General features: G+C 29.2%; 1 protein-coding gene across 2 annotated transcripts in view; it reads right to left on the bottom strand.

The window, feature by feature from the left end:
• Src64B (Tyrosine-protein kinase Src64B) overlaps positions 1-19,841 on the bottom strand; it is a 38,869-nt gene that overhangs the window by 3,835 nt on the left and 15,193 nt on the right. Inside the window, exons 2-3 of one of the 2 annotated variants that reach the window (XM_015318592.2) lie at positions 489-840; positions 163-354 (exon numbers count right to left, since the gene is read on the bottom strand). In XM_015318592.2, coding sequence (XP_015174078.1) covers positions 163-354; positions 489-531 — 235 coding nt within the window. In that variant the 5' untranslated portion in view covers positions 532-840. The remainder of the gene's footprint in view (positions 1-162; positions 355-488; positions 841-19,841) is intronic. The other variant, XM_015318594.2, reaches the window with a different exon arrangement.

Genomic DNA, 19,841 nt, shown 5'->3' with positions numbered 1-19,841 from the left:
CTTGGCATTAGCGGAATAACTTAAAATTCATTAAAAAAAAAAAAGTATACAAGAAAGAAGACAACTATATCTACGATGAAAGATATAAATCTTTCAAATAAACATTAAAGGAGAATATAAAAATATAAAGTAAACCAAAAGAAACAAAAGTATAATACACACATGCAGGCATAACGACAGGCGAGCTTGTTTTACGTGGTTGATGCGGTATCTGTAGCTTACAAGGTGTTGGCCTTGGACGGATAATATCCGCCCTGGCTTGTACGCCTCTTTGATTTGGATCGGCCGTGTATCGGTCCAAGGAACCACCATTGCTGTGTTTTGAGCTCAATCCTGTATCCGCTTTAGTATACCCTGATTTATAAATCAAATCACAAATAGAAAATAAAAATTCGATTAAAATTTGTATTCCTTTACGAAGTATAACTTCGTATGATCTCATATAATTCTTATAAATAAATAAAAGAAATAATAATAAAAAAACTTACCAATAGGTTGAGGCTCCTGTCGTTTGCTGCAACACTTGCCCATTTTGTTTTTCCACTTTCCTGTGAAGGAAACCTTCTTCTCTACCTAATAATCACTCTCGTTATAACATTCGAACGTGAATTAAAGGATTCTTCAAAGTCAAATGTTAAATAATCTATATATATATATATATATGTCTTCACATTTCTTCTTTCGTCCTTTGCTTCTCAAATAGTTCTCCTCCACCTGTCCATCCTGTACGTACTTTTTTTTTTAAGTACGTGCGTGAATTAATGTGCTTGTTGTGTTGTATTCTGTTGCGTTGTTGTATTCGTGCGAATTACACCGAGAGGGGAGGTCTACCAATACCACCTACGATTGAAAAGAAACAAATTACAAAGAAACAAATAAAAAAACGAATCAGAGATTGACGATTATCAGTCATTCGATCGGGATCGTCAATGTATCGTGAGGAATGAATCGGTATGGAGGTCGATCACAGGATGCAGGTCGCATGCTAATGTCCGGTTGTCACTCAACATTCGTTCGAGCATGAAAAATAACTATAGGATTCTATAATAACGCATTATCACACTATCCTTCTTTGCACATCGTATATTTTTCTTGGAAACTTTTTATTCTTTTTTTCTTTATTTTTATCTTTGTGTTTCTTATCCCCTTTCCTACCTCACCTCACCATGTTCATCCCTATTTCTTTTCTATCATTATTCTTTCTCGGAAAATACCGGAAGGAAAAAATTAGAAATTAATCGTATCGTTGTATTTTTGTTCGTCGTAAATTGTTTGGGGGCCCCTGTAAGACGGCAATCTTTCATACACGTCGGTAACGATGGTCACTAACTTGTCGGTATATAAATATTATGTTAAAATGTTATAGTTTCTTTTTTAGTTTTATGTTTTTTATTTTTTATTTTTTTTTCTACTGTAAAGGTAGAAAAACAATTAATCTTTCAATAGGAAAGATAAAAGTAGCTTGCTTGAGTGTGCAATTTCGTGTGCTATTATTTTAACGCGAAATTAACTTCAACGTTTCTTATTAGAACCAAGAACGATTATAGAGTTCTGTCTGGTTTTTCAATTGGAATATACGAGAGAAAGAAATAATGTAATTTATGCGAATCTTTGAAATTAATGATTTCACGTCCTATAAATTGTATTCACCGAAAGAAAGATAGAGAGAAATAGAAGATAGATGGAAGGAAAATAGTTTGACTTTATTTTAAAAAAGGATTTATGAACACACGTCTTCCGTGCAATTTCCTTGCGTTATTACTAGCTTACGATTATCCTGTATGTACTCGAGTGATAAGCCACTTTTAATCGCGGTTTACCTAGACCTTACGTTATCACGCTAGAATATCAGCGAAGTATGAAAGTATGAGAGGATTATTCAACGATGTCGAAGAAAAAAAAAATAAAAATAAAAATAAAAATATAAAAATAAAAATGTAACTCTAGTAGAAATTACGAATACGAAAATAAGGAGAATTCATTTTATGTATATATATAATAATATAAACTTAAAAATAAAATAAGAAAAATAGCGAAAGAAAAAAAGAATTGTAAAATCAAATAAATTACAAAATAAAAATAAACTAAAAAGAAGAGAAGACGTTCGAATTCGAACATAGTATTCGTAGAATTCGAGAGGAAAGTTTTTAATTAAACAGCTGGAGGGACTTTCCTCGAATACACACATATACATATACATTTATATCTATTGTAACATATACATACACACATACCATATATATATATATAAATGTAGTGATATCGAATGGAATAAGGATGTTGAAGGGTCGATTTGGATATGGGCAAATCCCACCCCCATCCACAGCCTCACCTTCACCCTCACTGTCACCCTCACCCACCAAGCAACCATCACTGGTACCCCCATAGAAACTATGTCTGTAGGGATACTGTTATGTATGTACGTATAGGTAATCACAAACACTTTCAGGATCAACCCTAACATATACTAATACAAGCACATATGAAAACACATAGAACGGATATACGCGCCCCCGACGAGTCGGTCGATATCTCACGGTTGTTCTCTCTCTTTCTCTCTCTCTCTCTCTCTCTCTCTCTTTCTCTCTCTCTCTCTCTCTTTCTCTCTCTTTCTCTTGCATATAACTCCGTATCCGAACACAATGGCGACGTTTTGTCGTAACGATGGACAAAGAGAAATTAAAAATTTCTTTTTCCTACCTCACCGGTCGGCCGGCCGTCGACACTTTAACGAACCATTCGAGCAACGATCGTTTTTACTACCCCAAGAGTTTCATCCATTTTTCCATAAAAATACATTTAAAAAAAAAAAAAGAGAGATAGAGGTATATATATACACGAAAAAAAAAGAAGATAGAGATAGGAAGAGAGAAAAGGAAGGTAGAGAGTTGGGGGTGATTGGTATATCGTTATTTTTCTTTTTCTTTTGGATTTCTTTTTCTTTTTTATTTTTTTCGTAACACGTTATAGTTTCATATTTATTATATATTTTTTTCAGTTACTTTTTTATTAGATATATAGATATGTGTATTTATTTATATTGTTTTAAGAAGAATGAATTAAACGGACTGAACAAACACAAACATTAATATCGCAAGAGTTTTCCGTAGAAACGTTGGTTGTTAATCGGTTTCTCTCTTTTCTCTATGTTTACATAGAAGTAAAGTGTATCTCGAAAGTATTGAGAGAGAAAGAGAGAGGAAATATTTTCTCTCTTGCATTAGATTCTTATCGCAATAGGAAGTTTCAATGTTTTTTGTTTTTGTTATTTTTTTTTCTTTTTTTTTTTTAAATTCATTTATTTTGAAATGTTAGGTTTTAGTTAGCATTTAAAGTTTGGTAAGTTGGGTTATATTTATCATGAAAGATTTTAGAAAGAGTTGGTTGGAAAAGGTTGGTTCCTTGAAATATCGTCTTGGAATGAACACGTAAAGCCTGATTTCGTGACTACGCCCTTCACCCTCACAATTTTCGTCCTCCGTTTCTCTTCTTCCTTTCCCTCGAAGTTCCCTACATCCACCATTCGGTAACGTTTTAGGGGCGATTGGACATTATCTCGATTCAGGGCCGTATTTACCTATTTACGTACCAGTCTTTTTTAAATAATTACAGGTTTTTTTTTCTTTCTATTTCTCTATCTTTAGTATCGATACAAAAATATAATTAGGTATCTATCGATCTAGGATTCAAAAGATAATTTATTGATATTTCAATTTATTTATCCTAATTATTTTTCTTTATTATAGATAAGAGATAAGGGTTTGATAAATCTTCAATTAAAATTTCTAAATTTAATTTCAACTAATTTTGTGTTTTCACAAAATTCACTTAAAACGATTTAATAAGAAAAATATAATTATAAATATTCTATTATTATTATTATTATTATTATTACTAGTATTATTATATTAAAATAGTTATTATTTGTATTTAATTTGAACAAACAAAAGTATATAAAATTTATTCAAGATTCAAAAAATCAATGCTCATTTGACGTTACGATATTTATTTATAAAAATACATATGCCTATAACTTTTTACTTAGATTTTGTTTCTGGTCTTAAATTAAAATAAAAAAAAAAAAAAAAGAAAAAAAGAAATAGCAAAAAACAAATTGGAATAAATACTTAATATTTCGTTTTTTTTTTTTTTTTTTTTAATTATCTTTTAGACCCCTTACTTCAATTCTAACCTATAAGTCATGATACAATTTCACGGAAGACACTAAAAGGAGCTTCGATAACTCACATCGAAGAACAGACACATTAGGAGAAGAGTAGGCATCATCGAAGGTGTTGCAAATTACGTTTCGGTTCTCCCCCACTGAAACAGTCTGTCAGGGTTCTTTCAAAGAGGGGAGATCTTCCTTGCAACCCCTAATTTTCATCCTAGTTCGAGGTGGAGGAAGGAAGGGATACGACCGTATTCATACGAAGACGAAATAGTAAACCCCAAATAATATCTGCCTCCTGATTCGTTCATTTTCATTTTTTATTTCTTTCTTTCTTTTAATAGATAGCAAACTTTTTTTTATTTTTATTTATTCTTTTTTTTTTTTTTTTGATTTTGTCAGTTAAGAAGAACAAATTTTCTACCCCTAGTTTTTATTTATTTATTTATTTTTTGTTTCGTTTATTAATTACTTTTTACAGGAAAAATGTTCTTTCTTCCTTCTTCTCGTTTTATTATCTTCTTATTTTTTTTTTTTATTTCTTGTTTCCTATTATTTCATTATCTTTTACAGTTTTATTATTCCTCTCTCTCTCTCTATTTTTTCTTTTTTCTTTTTTGATAGTTAATCATTCGCATCTCTTGGAAACTTTCTTACAAGTTCTATTGCTTACTTTTTTATTTTCTTCTTCTTTTCTTTTCTTTTCTTTTTTCCTTCCATTTTTCTTAGCTCTCTATCTCTCTATCTTTTCATTTTATTAATAATTTTTAAAGTTATTGTTTTTTTATTCTTCCATTGTATAATACTTCTCTTTATCTTTCCCCTTCTTCGTTTATTAATAACTTTCATATTCATGTAATTTTTTTTAAATTATAATTCCCCCACTAACTTTCACAATTTTTTTTTTTTTCGTTTGAAATAATATTCATCTTAAAAATAATTTTTTTTTTTTTCAAATTTTTAATTCTCACAGTTTGATTTTCCTTTTCTCCTTTTTTTTTTCTTCTTCGTTTGAAATAACTTTAACCTTGTAATTTTCTTTATATTCTAAACTCCCCCCGTCTTCCCTTAAACCCCCATATTTCTCTCTCCCTTTCTCTCTCTCTCTCTCTCTTTCTTTCTAATATCATCATCTAACTTTTCTTTTTTTTTTTTATTCTGTCTCGTAAATCAAGGATGACGACAACACGCGAGGGGAATTCATAAGGGGGTGGAGTAAGAGTGGAGGGTGGAGGAAGGAGGGTGAGGGATGTAAATTCATAAGATATTTAGGGAATTAAAGTAAAACGGGAAATAGTGTCTTGGTTGCAGCACGTGGTGGGATCGTTTCCAGCTCGAATGAGCAAAAGAAAGAAAAATAGAAAGAGAAAGATAGAAAAAGGGAAAGAGAGAAAGAGAGAAAGAGAGAGAGAGATAGAGAGAGAGAGATAGAGAAAGCTTTTTCTCAGGGTAAAGATAGAAACGGTGTTCAACGCCAAGACGAACTCTCGGCACTTGAAGATGCACTTCGATAGAAATGCAAATGCAAATGCTGCTTCTGGTGCTGCAACGTCGTCGTCGTCGTCGTCATCGTCGTCGTCGTCGTCGTCGTCATCATCGTCGTCGTCATCATCGTCGTCGTCATCATCGTTGGTTCTCTCAAAAACTTAGAAGACTGCTTGCTATTACCTAGCTGTTACTACTGACTACTTGACTACGAGTATTCGAGCTTTTCTTTTGCCCTATTATTCCCTTGCCCTTTCTCAGTCGACTTCTTTACTACGTACCATTCATTGAACGACCAGATTACAATACGATTACAATACGATTACAATAGTAAGAACCCATCTAAAGGAATAAGGGTGGTCATTTTCTCGGATACATGAGAAAGCAAAGTTTATTCTAAGGTAGGGGTAGATGGGCAAGGGAACACAAAATAATCTCCTGGGGATAGAACAAGAAAAGAAAAGAAAAATGGTAAAAAATGTCAAGGATGCTTTGAAAGTGTGCAATCTCAGATAGTGACACACTGTATATATACGGGCTATTTCAATACATACATATATATATAAATTATACAAAATAAAATAATAAAAAATAATAATAATAATAAATATAAAATAATAAATAATAAAATATATAATATAATATATATATATATATATATATATATATATATATATAAAAGACAATATTTAAAAATATATAAGACTAATATTAAAAATAATTTAAATAAATGAATATTCTATGTGAACCTAATTTTTATTTTACAAATAAATTAAAAAACTATTAAATAAATATATTTTGAAACAACCCTATATATATATATATATATATATCCAAGGTTAATTTAAATTTTAAATACATGTTAAAAAGGGAGATAGAGAAAATTGGATTAAAAAAGAATCAATATAAAAATTCGATACTTATACATAATAATAATTATTCATAGGGATGGTTTTATAAAAGCCAATTAATATACATAATAGATGATAGGTTGATAACACTATGAATGTATAAATGGATATCTATCTCCAGGGGTGATAATAATCGATCGAATTATTTTTAACCATATAAAAAAAATATAATTATGTATATGTGTATGTGTATTATGCGAATCTAATACCGTTATTATACTAAAAGGATTGAATACTTAATTCAATAAATAACACACAGTGTTATTAAATCGTTTTACAAGGAAACAGTTATATCATCTTTGGGTTTTTTTTATCATTTTTTATAAATGCGTGATGATGATGATGATGATGATGATGATGATGATGATGATGATGATGATGATGATGACGATGATGATGATGATGCTACGCAAGTACGGGATATCGTTTACACAACTAGTAATTATCAACGATACGAGGAGGTGGAGGAGACGGAGGAGGAGGAGGAGGAGGATATGACTAGATAAAGATAGTTACATTCCATTATTTATTTTTACATTTATTTATATGTTGTATTAACCGCGAAAGATAAGAGTAACGCATCCCAGCATCGAGTTTGCTAACGGTATTCAAACGATTTCGTGATCACCGTTCTGCATTCATTCCATCGTTATAGTAATATATATATATAGATAGGAATAAAAACTATGGGAAGAATGTTGTGTTATAAACACCATGAAAGCTTTTAGTTACCAACAAAATAAGTTCGTAATATTTCTTTTTAGTTTCAATCATAAATTTGGTATTTCCGAAAAGAAGAAACAAAAAATAATAAACAAAAGAGAGTAATTTCATATTAATTTAATTAAATTTTAGTAATATTAATATTATTTTATTTAATATTTAATATTTTTATATATATATATATATATATATATATATATATATATATATATATAATTTTAAATTAAATAATTAAATATTATTAATTTAATTAAATTTTGTATTTTGAAAAAGGAAACACAACAAATAAATGGAAGATGGTAACTTTCTTACACAAACAACAAATTCCTATTAAATATTATTTATATATATAATTTAAATTAAATAATTAAATATTAATAATTATATTAATGTTATTAATTTAGTCAATTCTATACTTCGAGAAAGGAAACTAAAAATAAATGGAAGATAGTAACTTTATTTACTACTATTAATTAAATTAACATTAATTTAATTAAATCTCAGTAATATTAATATACAATATTAAAATTAATTTACTATTATTAAATATACAATATACTTTAAATTAAATAATTAAATATTAATAATTGTATTAATAATATTAATTTAATTGAATTAATAAATTCTGTATTTCAAACAACAACAACAACAACAACAAAATTAAAAGAGAATAAAATAAACTTCAAAAAATTAAAGAAATAGAAAAATTTTAAGTACTGCCATTCTATAAAAAAACATAATAACATAAATATTCAAACGAGAGAGAGAGAGAGAGAGAGAGAAAGGCAGGCGGGTGGTCGGGCTGCAAATGGGTCCAGGGGATTCAAAGTACGGAAATGGGGCCCCGTGCCTTCTTAAAGTGACGTCATTCGAGACTCCATACTAAGGTCAAAGATCTCTTGGAAGCTTTCAAGCGTTTAAACTGTATATGTGTATGTATATGTGTACACCTAATATACACGATCCACATTTATTTCTTTCTCTTTTTCTCTATTTCTTCGTCGTTTGACAAATTTTTCACGCTACTCTTCGTATATAAACGCGTATAATAAGATTTATCGTTTTCTACTTACTTTCTTTTTTTTTTTAACCCCCTAACCCTTGTCCTCACCCCTTCCTCTTTCAAGTTTGGATTTTATAAGAAGCACAAACGAAAGAGGAGTAGAAATCGTTTCACGCCTCGTTTAGTAACAACTACCTATTTACGGGTATTTTAGGTTTGTTCCACATCGTTGAAAGAAACTCATCGATTAATAGAAGGTTGCTGTTACTGTTACTGTTGCTGTTTGTGTTGGTCGTGTGAACAGAAAGAAAGAGAGACAAATATAGTGATAAAGAGAAAGAGAGAGAGAGAGAGAGAGAGAGAAAGAGAAAAAAATGTTAAACCAAAAGTGAATTTTACGAGGAAGGACGGAGTGGTATACCGCGAGCCAACACGAAACGATTTTCACATACATACAAAGATATTCACTGTATAACCAGAGAACTCACCAAAGAGAGAATGAGAGAGTTAGAGAGAGAGAGAGAGATAAACATAAGCGATAATATTCTCGCACCCGTATGCAAGTATCGTTTTTCCTTTTCGGGAATAAACCCGCGACAAACCACAGCTGTGTGTAAGTTTTTCTCTCTCTCTTTCTCTTTCTCTTTTTGCTGTGAACTTGGTGAGAAAGCCTATCTTCGTATTTCCTAAAGGGTTTCTCTAGAATATGTAAGTATTGTGTAGTAAACGTATATATAAATGGATATATAAAAAAAAATATATAATTCCCATGGTGTAAATCTGGACCCTTCGTTTATACGATATATGTATAGATAGATAAATTATTTTATAATTTGTTAAAGTGATCGATAAGTTTAAAGAAAAAAGTAAGTTTAAAATAAATTTAAAATTTTATAAAAGAAAATATAGTAAGTAATATATTTATTATTAATATATTTATTATATTATATTATTATATTATATAAATATAATATAATTTATATAAATAATATAATAATATTATATTAATATAAAATAATATATATAATAATTATAGATATTAAATAAAAATTAAATAAGCATTTAAATAATATATATATATATATATATATATATATATATATATATATATATATATATATATATATATTATAAATATAATTATAATACATTATTATATTAATATAATATAACAAATATAAATGAATAAAAAGAAAATATATTTAATTAATATTTATACTAATATCTAATTAATTAGAATTTACGAGAGGACTACGACCCTTAGGATATTTTAACAAAATTAACATTTAACATTAAAATAAATAACCAATATCTAAGTAATACATGAGTCTTCTTTATTTTGTAAAAACTCTCTATTCGTTTAAAGGGTTAAACAATCTCAATCGATTTGATTGAACACCGACGCAATATTTGCGTGTACGAATAAGAACGTTGATCCCCTGACCAATCTTTCTTTTTTCTTTCTTTTGGTTTCTCACTCCTGATACCTGACAGGTTCTAACCGAGCAAGCAAGCAAGCAAGCAAGCAAGCAAGCAAGCAAAGCAAGCCCGGTTCATCATGGTCCCTGAAGTCTCTCTTGTGGTATATTCGGCAAGAAAGAAAGAGAGAAAAATATATAGAGAAATAGAGAGAGAGAGAGAGAGAGAAAGATAGAGAAAGAAGGTAGTCATGAGTCACGACTACGTCACGAAACGTTTCTGAGTCATGAGAAGCACGACGGGTCATCGGTGTCATGGCGTAATTTCTCTTAGGTGGCCCCCGAAAGAATAGACGTCGTTAGGATGTGAAATAGAAGTAGAAAAGTAGAAAAGTAGAAGTAGAAAATGAAGAAGGAAGAAATGTCGAGTTGACTTAAAAAAAAAAAAAAAAAAAAACCGATGAGAGGAACTTGCCCTCTCATTCTCTATCTCTTTTTCTCTTTCTCTCAGGAGACGATTTAAAGAAGACGAGGAGGAGGTTGAGGAAGAGGAGATGAAGGAGGAGGACTCGTCGACCTACAAACGAATTCTTCTTCTTGATGATCAGAAAACTTAAGGAATAGCTTTTACTTTGTTTTCTTTTCTTTCTCTTTTTTTTTTTCTTCTTCTTCTTATGTCATGTGGGGGTGGTTTTATCTACGTTTATTTTTTTTAAAGCTTCCTTTAACTTCATTTTAAACGAGAACGTAATTAATCATTGTAAATATACATTTGAAACGTTAGTGGAAAAAATTTGAACGGAGGACACAAAAAAAAAAAAAAAAAGAAAAAAGATTGACAGAAAGAGGATCAAAACCGAGTTGATTTTAATCGAGCCTAGCGCACGCGTGTCACCAAGGTAAAAAGGTCGTAACGAGGACCTACTTGTACGCGTTTTCTCGGTACTCGACCTCATCTCCGTTGCTTGCATCGTTCCAGAAGACGTGCAAGAGAACTAAGACAAATGTGTATGCATATTGCATAGATTATTTTTTTTTTCATAATTATTACATTCAAGTTTTTAATGATATTAAAGTTAAGAAAAATTCATTCTTCATATTCCCTTTTTATGATTATATTTTTTTATATAAAATAATCTCGTGATAAGTGATAATCTATCATCATGAGAATCTATTTTAATTAATTATTATGCATTTGTGTTTGTTTATGAAGAGATATCAAAGTAAATGACTTTTATATCATTTAGATAGGTTTGATAATGATAATTATATTATGTCGATTGTAATCCTATTGACGATTATGATAATGATATATTATGACGATTGAAATCCTATTAAATCACTTAAATATATATATATATATATATATATTTTAATTTTTAATTAATCTATGACATTTCCTTTGAATATTACCAAATCCGATTAATGTTACGAGATAATAAGGTAATTTTAAAATGATAAAATACTAATAAACTTCTATCTTAATTTGAATAAAAATCAAACGTAAAAGAAATCAATTGTCTTAAGCGTATCGAATCTTTCTAGGAACGTGTCCTTGGAAAATGATTCCACGATGATCATTGGAAATAAATAAGAGAAGGATATAGTATTTAAGGATTCAAAGAACGATGTAATAGTCTGCAGATTATACATCACAATATAATCAGCAATACGTTTATGCAGACAGGACGAAGAATCCTTTCTTCCGGTACTATCGATTCATTGATCGATCGATTATATACTTGCTGTATATAATATTGTATATTATCGATCGTGTATTACAACGATAATAATGATATTATATTTTTATGTATTGTACATTTATAACTTCTCTCATAAATGTTAAATACCATGGAATTCTTGAAAGTCATTGGTGTTGGTAAACACATGGGAAGGAGGGAGTGATATTTAAGTATAAGTTACTTTCTCTGTATAAAACTAACACCAACTCACATCAGAGTATTTACTTATTCATTGTTGTATGTTGTAAGAGAACATTAAACGAAGAAACATCGAATACACACCCGAGTAGTATTCAAATCGCGTACTTAAGGTACTTCCTTCGTGACACGGTGTCGGTCACATCGCAGTCCGGTGCGGTTAGACATGGTGCGGTATGGTGCGGTATGGTGAGGTACCACAACGACGATAGGATTCTCGCAGTCATAGTGTTGTCCTCGTCTAACTTTGAGAGAGAGATAGAGAGAGAGAGAGAGAGAGAGAGAGAAACTGTTCTACGTGACGATTCAAATCGTCGTCAGAAAGAGACAAATCAAATACTATGGATAAACCCCCGTAAGACATTCCTATAACATGGTTTCAACACTCTAACGTGTTGAGTTAGAGAATTGTAGGGAAATTCCTCATAAGATCTATAGAATTTTTAGCAATAAATGAATATTTGGGAATGCAATTAATATTTTACATGGAAAGAGTATGACTGCAACTGCATCAGGATTTGCATACTAAATTTTAGAAAATAATTCAATCAAATTTGACCATGCATTTCTATAATACGGTTTCAAACTCTAATGTGTTGAGTTAGAGAATTATAGGAAATATCTCCCATTGTAATTAATAGAATTTTTATTAACTTTTGTTTTTTTTTAGCAAGAAATGAAAATTTGCGAATGCAAGTATTATTTTAATTAATATTTTACATTGAATAGTATGACTGCAACTGCATCATGATTTGCATACTAAATTTTAGAAAATAATTAAACCAAGTCTGACATACTATATTCCTCCCTCTTTTAATATGATTTCACTCAGGAGAAAATTTTCCGTACGATGTAAGAATTTTTACAAAGTTTTCATTTTAAAACGATTGAAAATATTATTATGAACATTTGTAAATATAAGTAGTCATCTCATTTTGATATTTTGCACACATACTCAATGCATTTTGTAACAAATTTCCATACAAAATTTCTATCACACGTAACACATATTACATAACAATGTACCCCATTACATTTGTTTTAATTTTGAAAATTAAAAAAAATATTTTATTCAATATTCTGTATTCGTACACGATATATATTTGCTCTGATGTTTCTAGAGAATCTTTCAATTCATTTTATTCATTTGATAATAACAAACACATATATGAATGTATTTATTAGATATAAATTCGATGCATTGTAATAATACAATATTATGCAAATTGTCGATAACAAATAATGAACAAATAAAAAAAAAGAAGAACATTTGTTATATATTAAACATTTGTACAGAGAATACGAACACACACACACACACACACACACACAAATACGGGTTTATATTATAATACGTAACCAAACACTTTCAATATATTTGTACTCCGTTGAAATTTATCGATTATTCGAACTAACACACATTACTCTAATCTAATTAAATTAATTATAATACGAACTATAATACAATATCCTAATTTTGTACTAATATAACAATAAAAATACTATCTTTCATCATATTAATTATTTAATTCATGAAAACAACAAAAAAAAACAAATTCATAAAACACAACATTTTAATAAAGAACCCAACAACATAAGAGTGTTATATATATATAAGATTATCTGAGATTTACCTGAATTATTTCATTATTTTTTTTCTCTCTCTCTCTCTCTCTCTCTCTCTCTCTCATCCACCCCCACCTTTATTCTTTTATTTTTAAAAAAGGAAATGAAGAAAAAAAAAGAAGTAAACGTTAACAATGTCTGGCTCGTTCTAAGAGAGGGGGGAATAAAAAAGCAAACAAAAAATAATAAATTGTGTGTATGTGTGTGTGTGTGAGTAGCATGGAGGAGGGTTAAAGCTGCAAGTTACTGACGTAGCTTAAACAAGATCGATAAGGTTGGTGTTCAACCCTCGATAACGTCGAGGAACGATTAAACGTGGTAATGACGGAGAATTAGAGAGAGAGAGAGAGAAAGAGAAAGAAAAAAGTGCAAAAGGGGGGTTTGAAGAGGAAGGAAGAAGAAACTTGTTGTTGGCGGATGGAAAAGGGCAAGGAAGGATTGTCTCACTCTCTCATTCTCTCTCTCTCTCTCTCTCTCTCTCTCTCTTGTTCAGTCTTTCTAACAGGAACGTAGAGAACTCCTCCATCGGCCCGTACTAATTCCGAATCTGCTCGTTGTTCCGGCCAACGCGCCGACAAAGCTTTGATGGTAAACCCCCGGTGTGTTTGCGACAAACGAAAAAGAAAGAAAAGAAGGAAAAAGAGGAAGGAAAATACTCGAGTAGTAAGAGAAGATAACACTACGTACATCTAACGAGAGTTACTATGATGAAGAAGAAGAAGATGATGAGAGGGAGGGGATGGAAAAAAGAGAGAGAGAGAGAGATGTATTGTATTGCTTATTATATGCATACATGTATATATGTTATAGTTAAAGTGTATATTTCAGTTATTTCGTGAAATAACTGGGAATTTTAGATAGTTCATATATACGACAGAATTTTATTTATATAAAATTTATAAAAAATAAAAAAAAATAAAAATATATTAAAATAATAAGATATATAAAATAATAATAATAATAAAATATAAAAAATTAAAATACATTAAAATTATTATTTTAATAATATATTTATATATTAATAATGTATTTATATATATATATATATATATATATATATATATATATATATATATATATATATATATATAATATATATTATTTTATTATATTTGTCAATGTGTTATTTGATAAAACAATTTTATATTATTTATTCGTAACGTTGGATTAGGAAAGAAAATGGGGAAGTAAAAGGAAGGAAAGGGGGATGGAAAGAGGTGGTAAAACTTGAATGTGATAGCTTTATTTTTTCTATTATATGTATATGTATATATGTATTGAGATAATTCGGGTCCGAGTCGTAGACAATAATATACTTGTATCGAACGTATCCAAAATAGTACTCGAGACACATATCAGGACGACGAGTTTGGTAATAGTAGTAGTATCGGATAGTAAAGGATCCGGTCAAGGGGGAAATATCCTACCGTACGATCGATCGAAGTGTTGGCAGGCTTCTTGACTACTTCCAAAAATAGGATATACCAATAGAAAATGGTTTTCTACCAATGAGATGCCATGCCTGCCATGCCACCACCTTCTCGATTACTCTGCCAACGAATTTATTCGAATTATTTTTTTCAAAGATTACGAATGAAAGAACAAAATAATAAAAAAAAAAAAAAATTAAATCAATAAAATCAATTAAATGTATTTCCTTTTTATTTGTAATTCGCAATTTATTTTTGTCTCACATTATTTTTATTCAAAATAAATCAAATCAAATAGGTATTGCAATGGCATTGATCTTGTGAAAATAAAATCACGAGAAGGGGGTGAAAATATTACGTTAAAGGTGATTTTGGCCGATTTGTTAAATTTTTTTTTACAGATCGTTGAATTATTTCGTTTATTTTTATTGAAAAAAAAAAATTCGAATAAACAAAGGTAATTCGTACGGAATTCCGATACGTTCGTTACGGAAGTTTCATATTGATTCATCATTTTTATGGTTTTTTTTTTTTTTCAAAAAAATTCATAGTTTCAATCCTTTTTACATCGAGAGAGAATAGCCATATATATAAATATATATATTTGATTTATATTCAATCATTTCTTTTACGTTTTGATATGTAACGTTATATGTATGTATATATATTGTATTTCTTATAATATTGAAAGACTAACAATACAACCTTACTATTAACTCTCTCTGTCGTTTTATATTACATTTTATATATTGCAACAATATTTATAAATTCTTATTGTAAATTTTCATTTAATATTATCACATTGATAAAAAATATAATTAAAAAATTTCTTTATTATTTGTATTTATAGATTATTATAATATTGTTTTATTGTGCATTTATATATTATTACTAATAAATATATTATAATATATATTATAATAAAACTATATAATATAAATATAATAACACACACACACACACTAAAAAATAATATCAATATAATAACTATAATAAATTTAATAATTACAGTTAGTATTAGTATATATATTGTTTTATTGTATTTATATATTATTACCATAAATTATTATAATGTACACCTCTTCTTATCAATGTTGGCAAGTATAATAAATTAAAAAGAAAAGAAGTGAAAAAAATGTAAAATTAACAAAAAAGTGAAACCATCAAAAGTTGATAAGAATTTAATAGAAAATACCGTTGAGTACTGTAAACAACTAGTTACAAAACTAGAACACAAGAGAATGAGTGTGCGAGAAAGAGATAAAACGATACGTTGCAAAGTTCGAACAAGAATAAGAAGAAGAAGAGGAAGAAGAAGAAGAAGAAGTCAAAGTCGTAAGGTCGGGAGGAAGGGGAGGAGGAAGGGGATAGGAGGTTAAGAGGGAAAAGAAACTCGAATCGCACGACTTAACATCCCAAAAATAGACGCATGCTTTCGATGGTTCCCCCTACATTGGTTTATTCGAAGACGGTTTCTAAAGCTCTCGGTCGATTGATCGGAAAACACGCAAGCAAGCAAGCAAGCTAGCAAGTTAGCCAACAAACATAAGTTAAAAGATGATGATGATGATGATGATGATGATTATGATAAGTCGAGTTGAGAAAATGCAATAATATAACTAAAGTGAGAAAAATGTTAGAAGGAAATTTTAGGTTTCTGGAGCACTTGGACACAATGTTTTAAAGGGTCGGCAACCTTCTTCCACTTTTTCTTCTTCTTCTTCTTCATCCTTTTTTTTTTTTTTTTTTTTTTTTTTTCCTTTTTACGTCATATCCGTCGCTAAGTGAGAAAGACCTTCTTTTTACTCGGTAGTGGTCTTGATAAAAGTCGCTCGATATCTCGAACTATGACGACCAACAACCCAACCAACCAAAAGCTTATGTGTTTGAGAAGAAAAGAAAAAAGAAACAAGAAAAAGTAGATAAGATAATTTTCGACTTAACATTTATCAGAGATATTAATAACCTTTTGTTTTTTCTTTGGTTACTTTCCTTCCGTGATGGACGAGGTAAGAAGAAAAGTCAAAATCGATGATGATGATGATGATGATGATGATGATAAGACATCATTGTTTTATGAACCGTGAACGTTTAAGGGGTCATACAATTTTATCGAAGAACCTTTTCTTTTTAATAACTTTCAAGAAGTTAAACTTTATTACAAACTAAGTAGGGGAAAAATAAAAGAAATTTTATATTTTACCCAAGTAATTACGTGTGTTGGGTTTTAATATTATAATTATTTATATTTAATTATATATATATATATCCAAATACCCAATTAAAATTCTAAAATGGTATAACGTTGAACTTTTTATTATTTCTTTTTGCAACTTGCAAACAAAAATATATAAAAAAAAAATAATAATAAAAAAACAATAGGTATTTCACTCCTCGAATAGATTTGTATTTTTCAAACCTCCTTCGCAAAGTAATACACCGACAAAAGATAGTAGTAGTGCACTCTCTAATAGTAACTATACATATGTGCGTTCTTTCTCTCCCAACAACTCTCCCCTCTCCAATGTCCCTTTCTTCAACCCAACTCCTCCTCTGTTAAAAACCCCCATGTATGTTTCTATACTTACGTATGTAGTATAACTTGTGTAAAAGTACTGGAGAGTTGGTATAAAGAGAGTAGGTACTTCGCCAACGACCAAACCTATTGATAGCAGCACCAACACGGCCTTTCAAACATTCGTTTTGGTCTTGCATTCCCTCTTAGGTTAGATTATCCTACTCTTTCTCACTCACGCATCAAAAAAGAAAGAAAGAAAGAGAAAGAAATAGAAAGAGAAAGAGGAGGCAACTTTATTAAGAGCCTAGCGATCTTTAAGTGGTACTTGAACACTAAAGAAAAACATGAGGACACTTTAGAGACACCCGATATAATTTTTGATCACAATCAGTGCAACAACACAACCACCAACTAAAGATTTATCAAGCTTATAATTATCATCATAGCCTGCAGCATCATTTTAACAGTAGCCCTTTTGCAATACCCTGTCCTTCACTCCACCCTCATCATTTTCATTCTATCATATCCCGTATACATCCTATTAGAATCTCGTTTTCCATAGGAAACTTCGAAAATCCGAAAACCGCTAGTTTGATGAGGAACAAACAAGCCCCCATTGTAATTAACCCCCCTCTACTTCTATATTGTTTTGGGATAGCATTATTATTAGGAATTCCGGAATGGACAACCCTATTCATCCCCTTTCTTCACCCCCATAGAAATGATCTCATTTCGTTAACCTCTCTCTCTCTCTCTCTCTCTCTCTTTCTCTCTCTCTCTCATTACTTCTCTTTTTCTCTTAGGATATGTTTATCATAATGATTTATGAATTCTATATATATATATATATATATAAATATTTATTTAAATATTTTATACACTATAATATAATTAAATAGTATATTTAATATACTATATTATAATACTAATACTAAATATTACTAATACTAATACTAAAATTACTATATATAAATACTATAGTATATTTAAATATACTATAATATAATAATAAAAAAAAATAAATTATATATAATACTATATATAATAAATGTATAATAAAATAATATAATAGTATTATTTATTATTTTATTTACAATATGTTTCGATGTTTGATAAAAAAATAACGATAGAACAGAACATATGGATTCTGATTATTTTTACCTGTCAAACTTCCCTATCATACAAAGATTTTATTTATTTAAAAATATTATTATTACATAATCGATCATCCCTTATTTGTATATTTGTTTTATTTCTTCGTATAGATTGTTCGAAATTCGCGTGTAAAAAAGGATTGAATAAATATTTGTAGTTTATAAATATAAAAATATAAAAAGGGATAGAGAGACTGTGGAGCTTAGGGAAAGAGGGAAAAGAGAAAAGGGTGAGGGGGAGGAAGGGAGGATTGGATACTCTGACAGTATCTATTAATGTCATGTCTCTATTTCCGTATATATCCCGTTGCCGTGCGAAAATTTATCTCTCTATCTCTCTCACTCTCTCACTCTCTCTCTCTCTCTTTTTCTTTCTTTCTTCCTTTCTTTCTTCCTTCCTCTCTCTCGCTCTCTCTCGAATATATCGATCGATCGCAACCAGACTGTGCAAGAATCGAGAGTGCAAGGGTAAAAAAGACGCATGGATGCGTTCAAGCTCTTTTAGCTGCAACATGTTTCCTTTTTTTTATTTTTTGTCTTTCCTCTTGTACTTCTTTTTCTTTTTATTACGTGTATATATCTTGTCGATCAAACTTTTACGTGTTTCTTATAGTTCTTTAATAAAAAAAAAAAAAAAAAGGAAAAGAAACTTCGAATAAAAGGATAAAAGATTTGTTATAATAAAAAATATAGAAGTAAATTACAAAAGTATTCGTATCTGTTTTTTACAATATAATTCATATTTGTTTGTAATGCAAATACTTTTTCTTCGAACATTAACATTTTTATTTGAATAATATTTTTTATTTGAACATTATATGAATTCTATGTAATATTGAAAAAAAAAAACAAACATTATCTAACGATTCATATTTGACAATATCGTTTTCAAATTACATTGAATTTATTTAGTTTAAAATAATGTGGTGCGTAATAACTAATAAACTAATTTTTTTTTTTTTTTTTTTAATTTTGACTTAGACCACTTTCATAATTATGGACACATATATATTTTAAAAATATATTTTTATTGAATTTATTATTCGACTTTTTCGATTTGTTTTTTTTTTCTTTTTTTTTATTTCATTTTAAAGAAACATTTTATTCTTATAATGAAAATCAAAATATGTTTCATATTATGCAAGGATATAGAAATATATATATATATATTAAAATTCCATAAAAATAATAATTAAATTGACAAATAGAAATACAAATGATTCCTGTAACACACTGTAATATATTTCAATATTACTATTTGTACATCGTAAAACGATATAGGAGTACTTTTATGTGTTGGTAGGAAACGAAAGGTCTAGGTTGTATCGAGAAAAAGAGAGAAAGAGAGAGAGAGAGAGAGAGAGAGAGAGAGAAAAAAAGAGTATGATTGCATTGACCGTAATCGCATTTTACGTAGAAGCCTAGGCTTTTTGCTGTCAGCCTTTCTCCACTCGTCCTCACA

The sequence above is a fragment of the Polistes dominula genome, unplaced genomic scaffold (assembly GCF_049000335.1).
Source record: "Polistes dominula isolate Pdom_NZ unplaced genomic scaffold, Pdom_raw_medaka contig_23, whole genome shotgun sequence".
NCBI lineage: Eukaryota > Metazoa > Arthropoda > Insecta > Hymenoptera > Vespidae > Polistes > Polistes dominula.
This window is presented reverse-complemented; position numbering and strand designations above follow the sequence as displayed.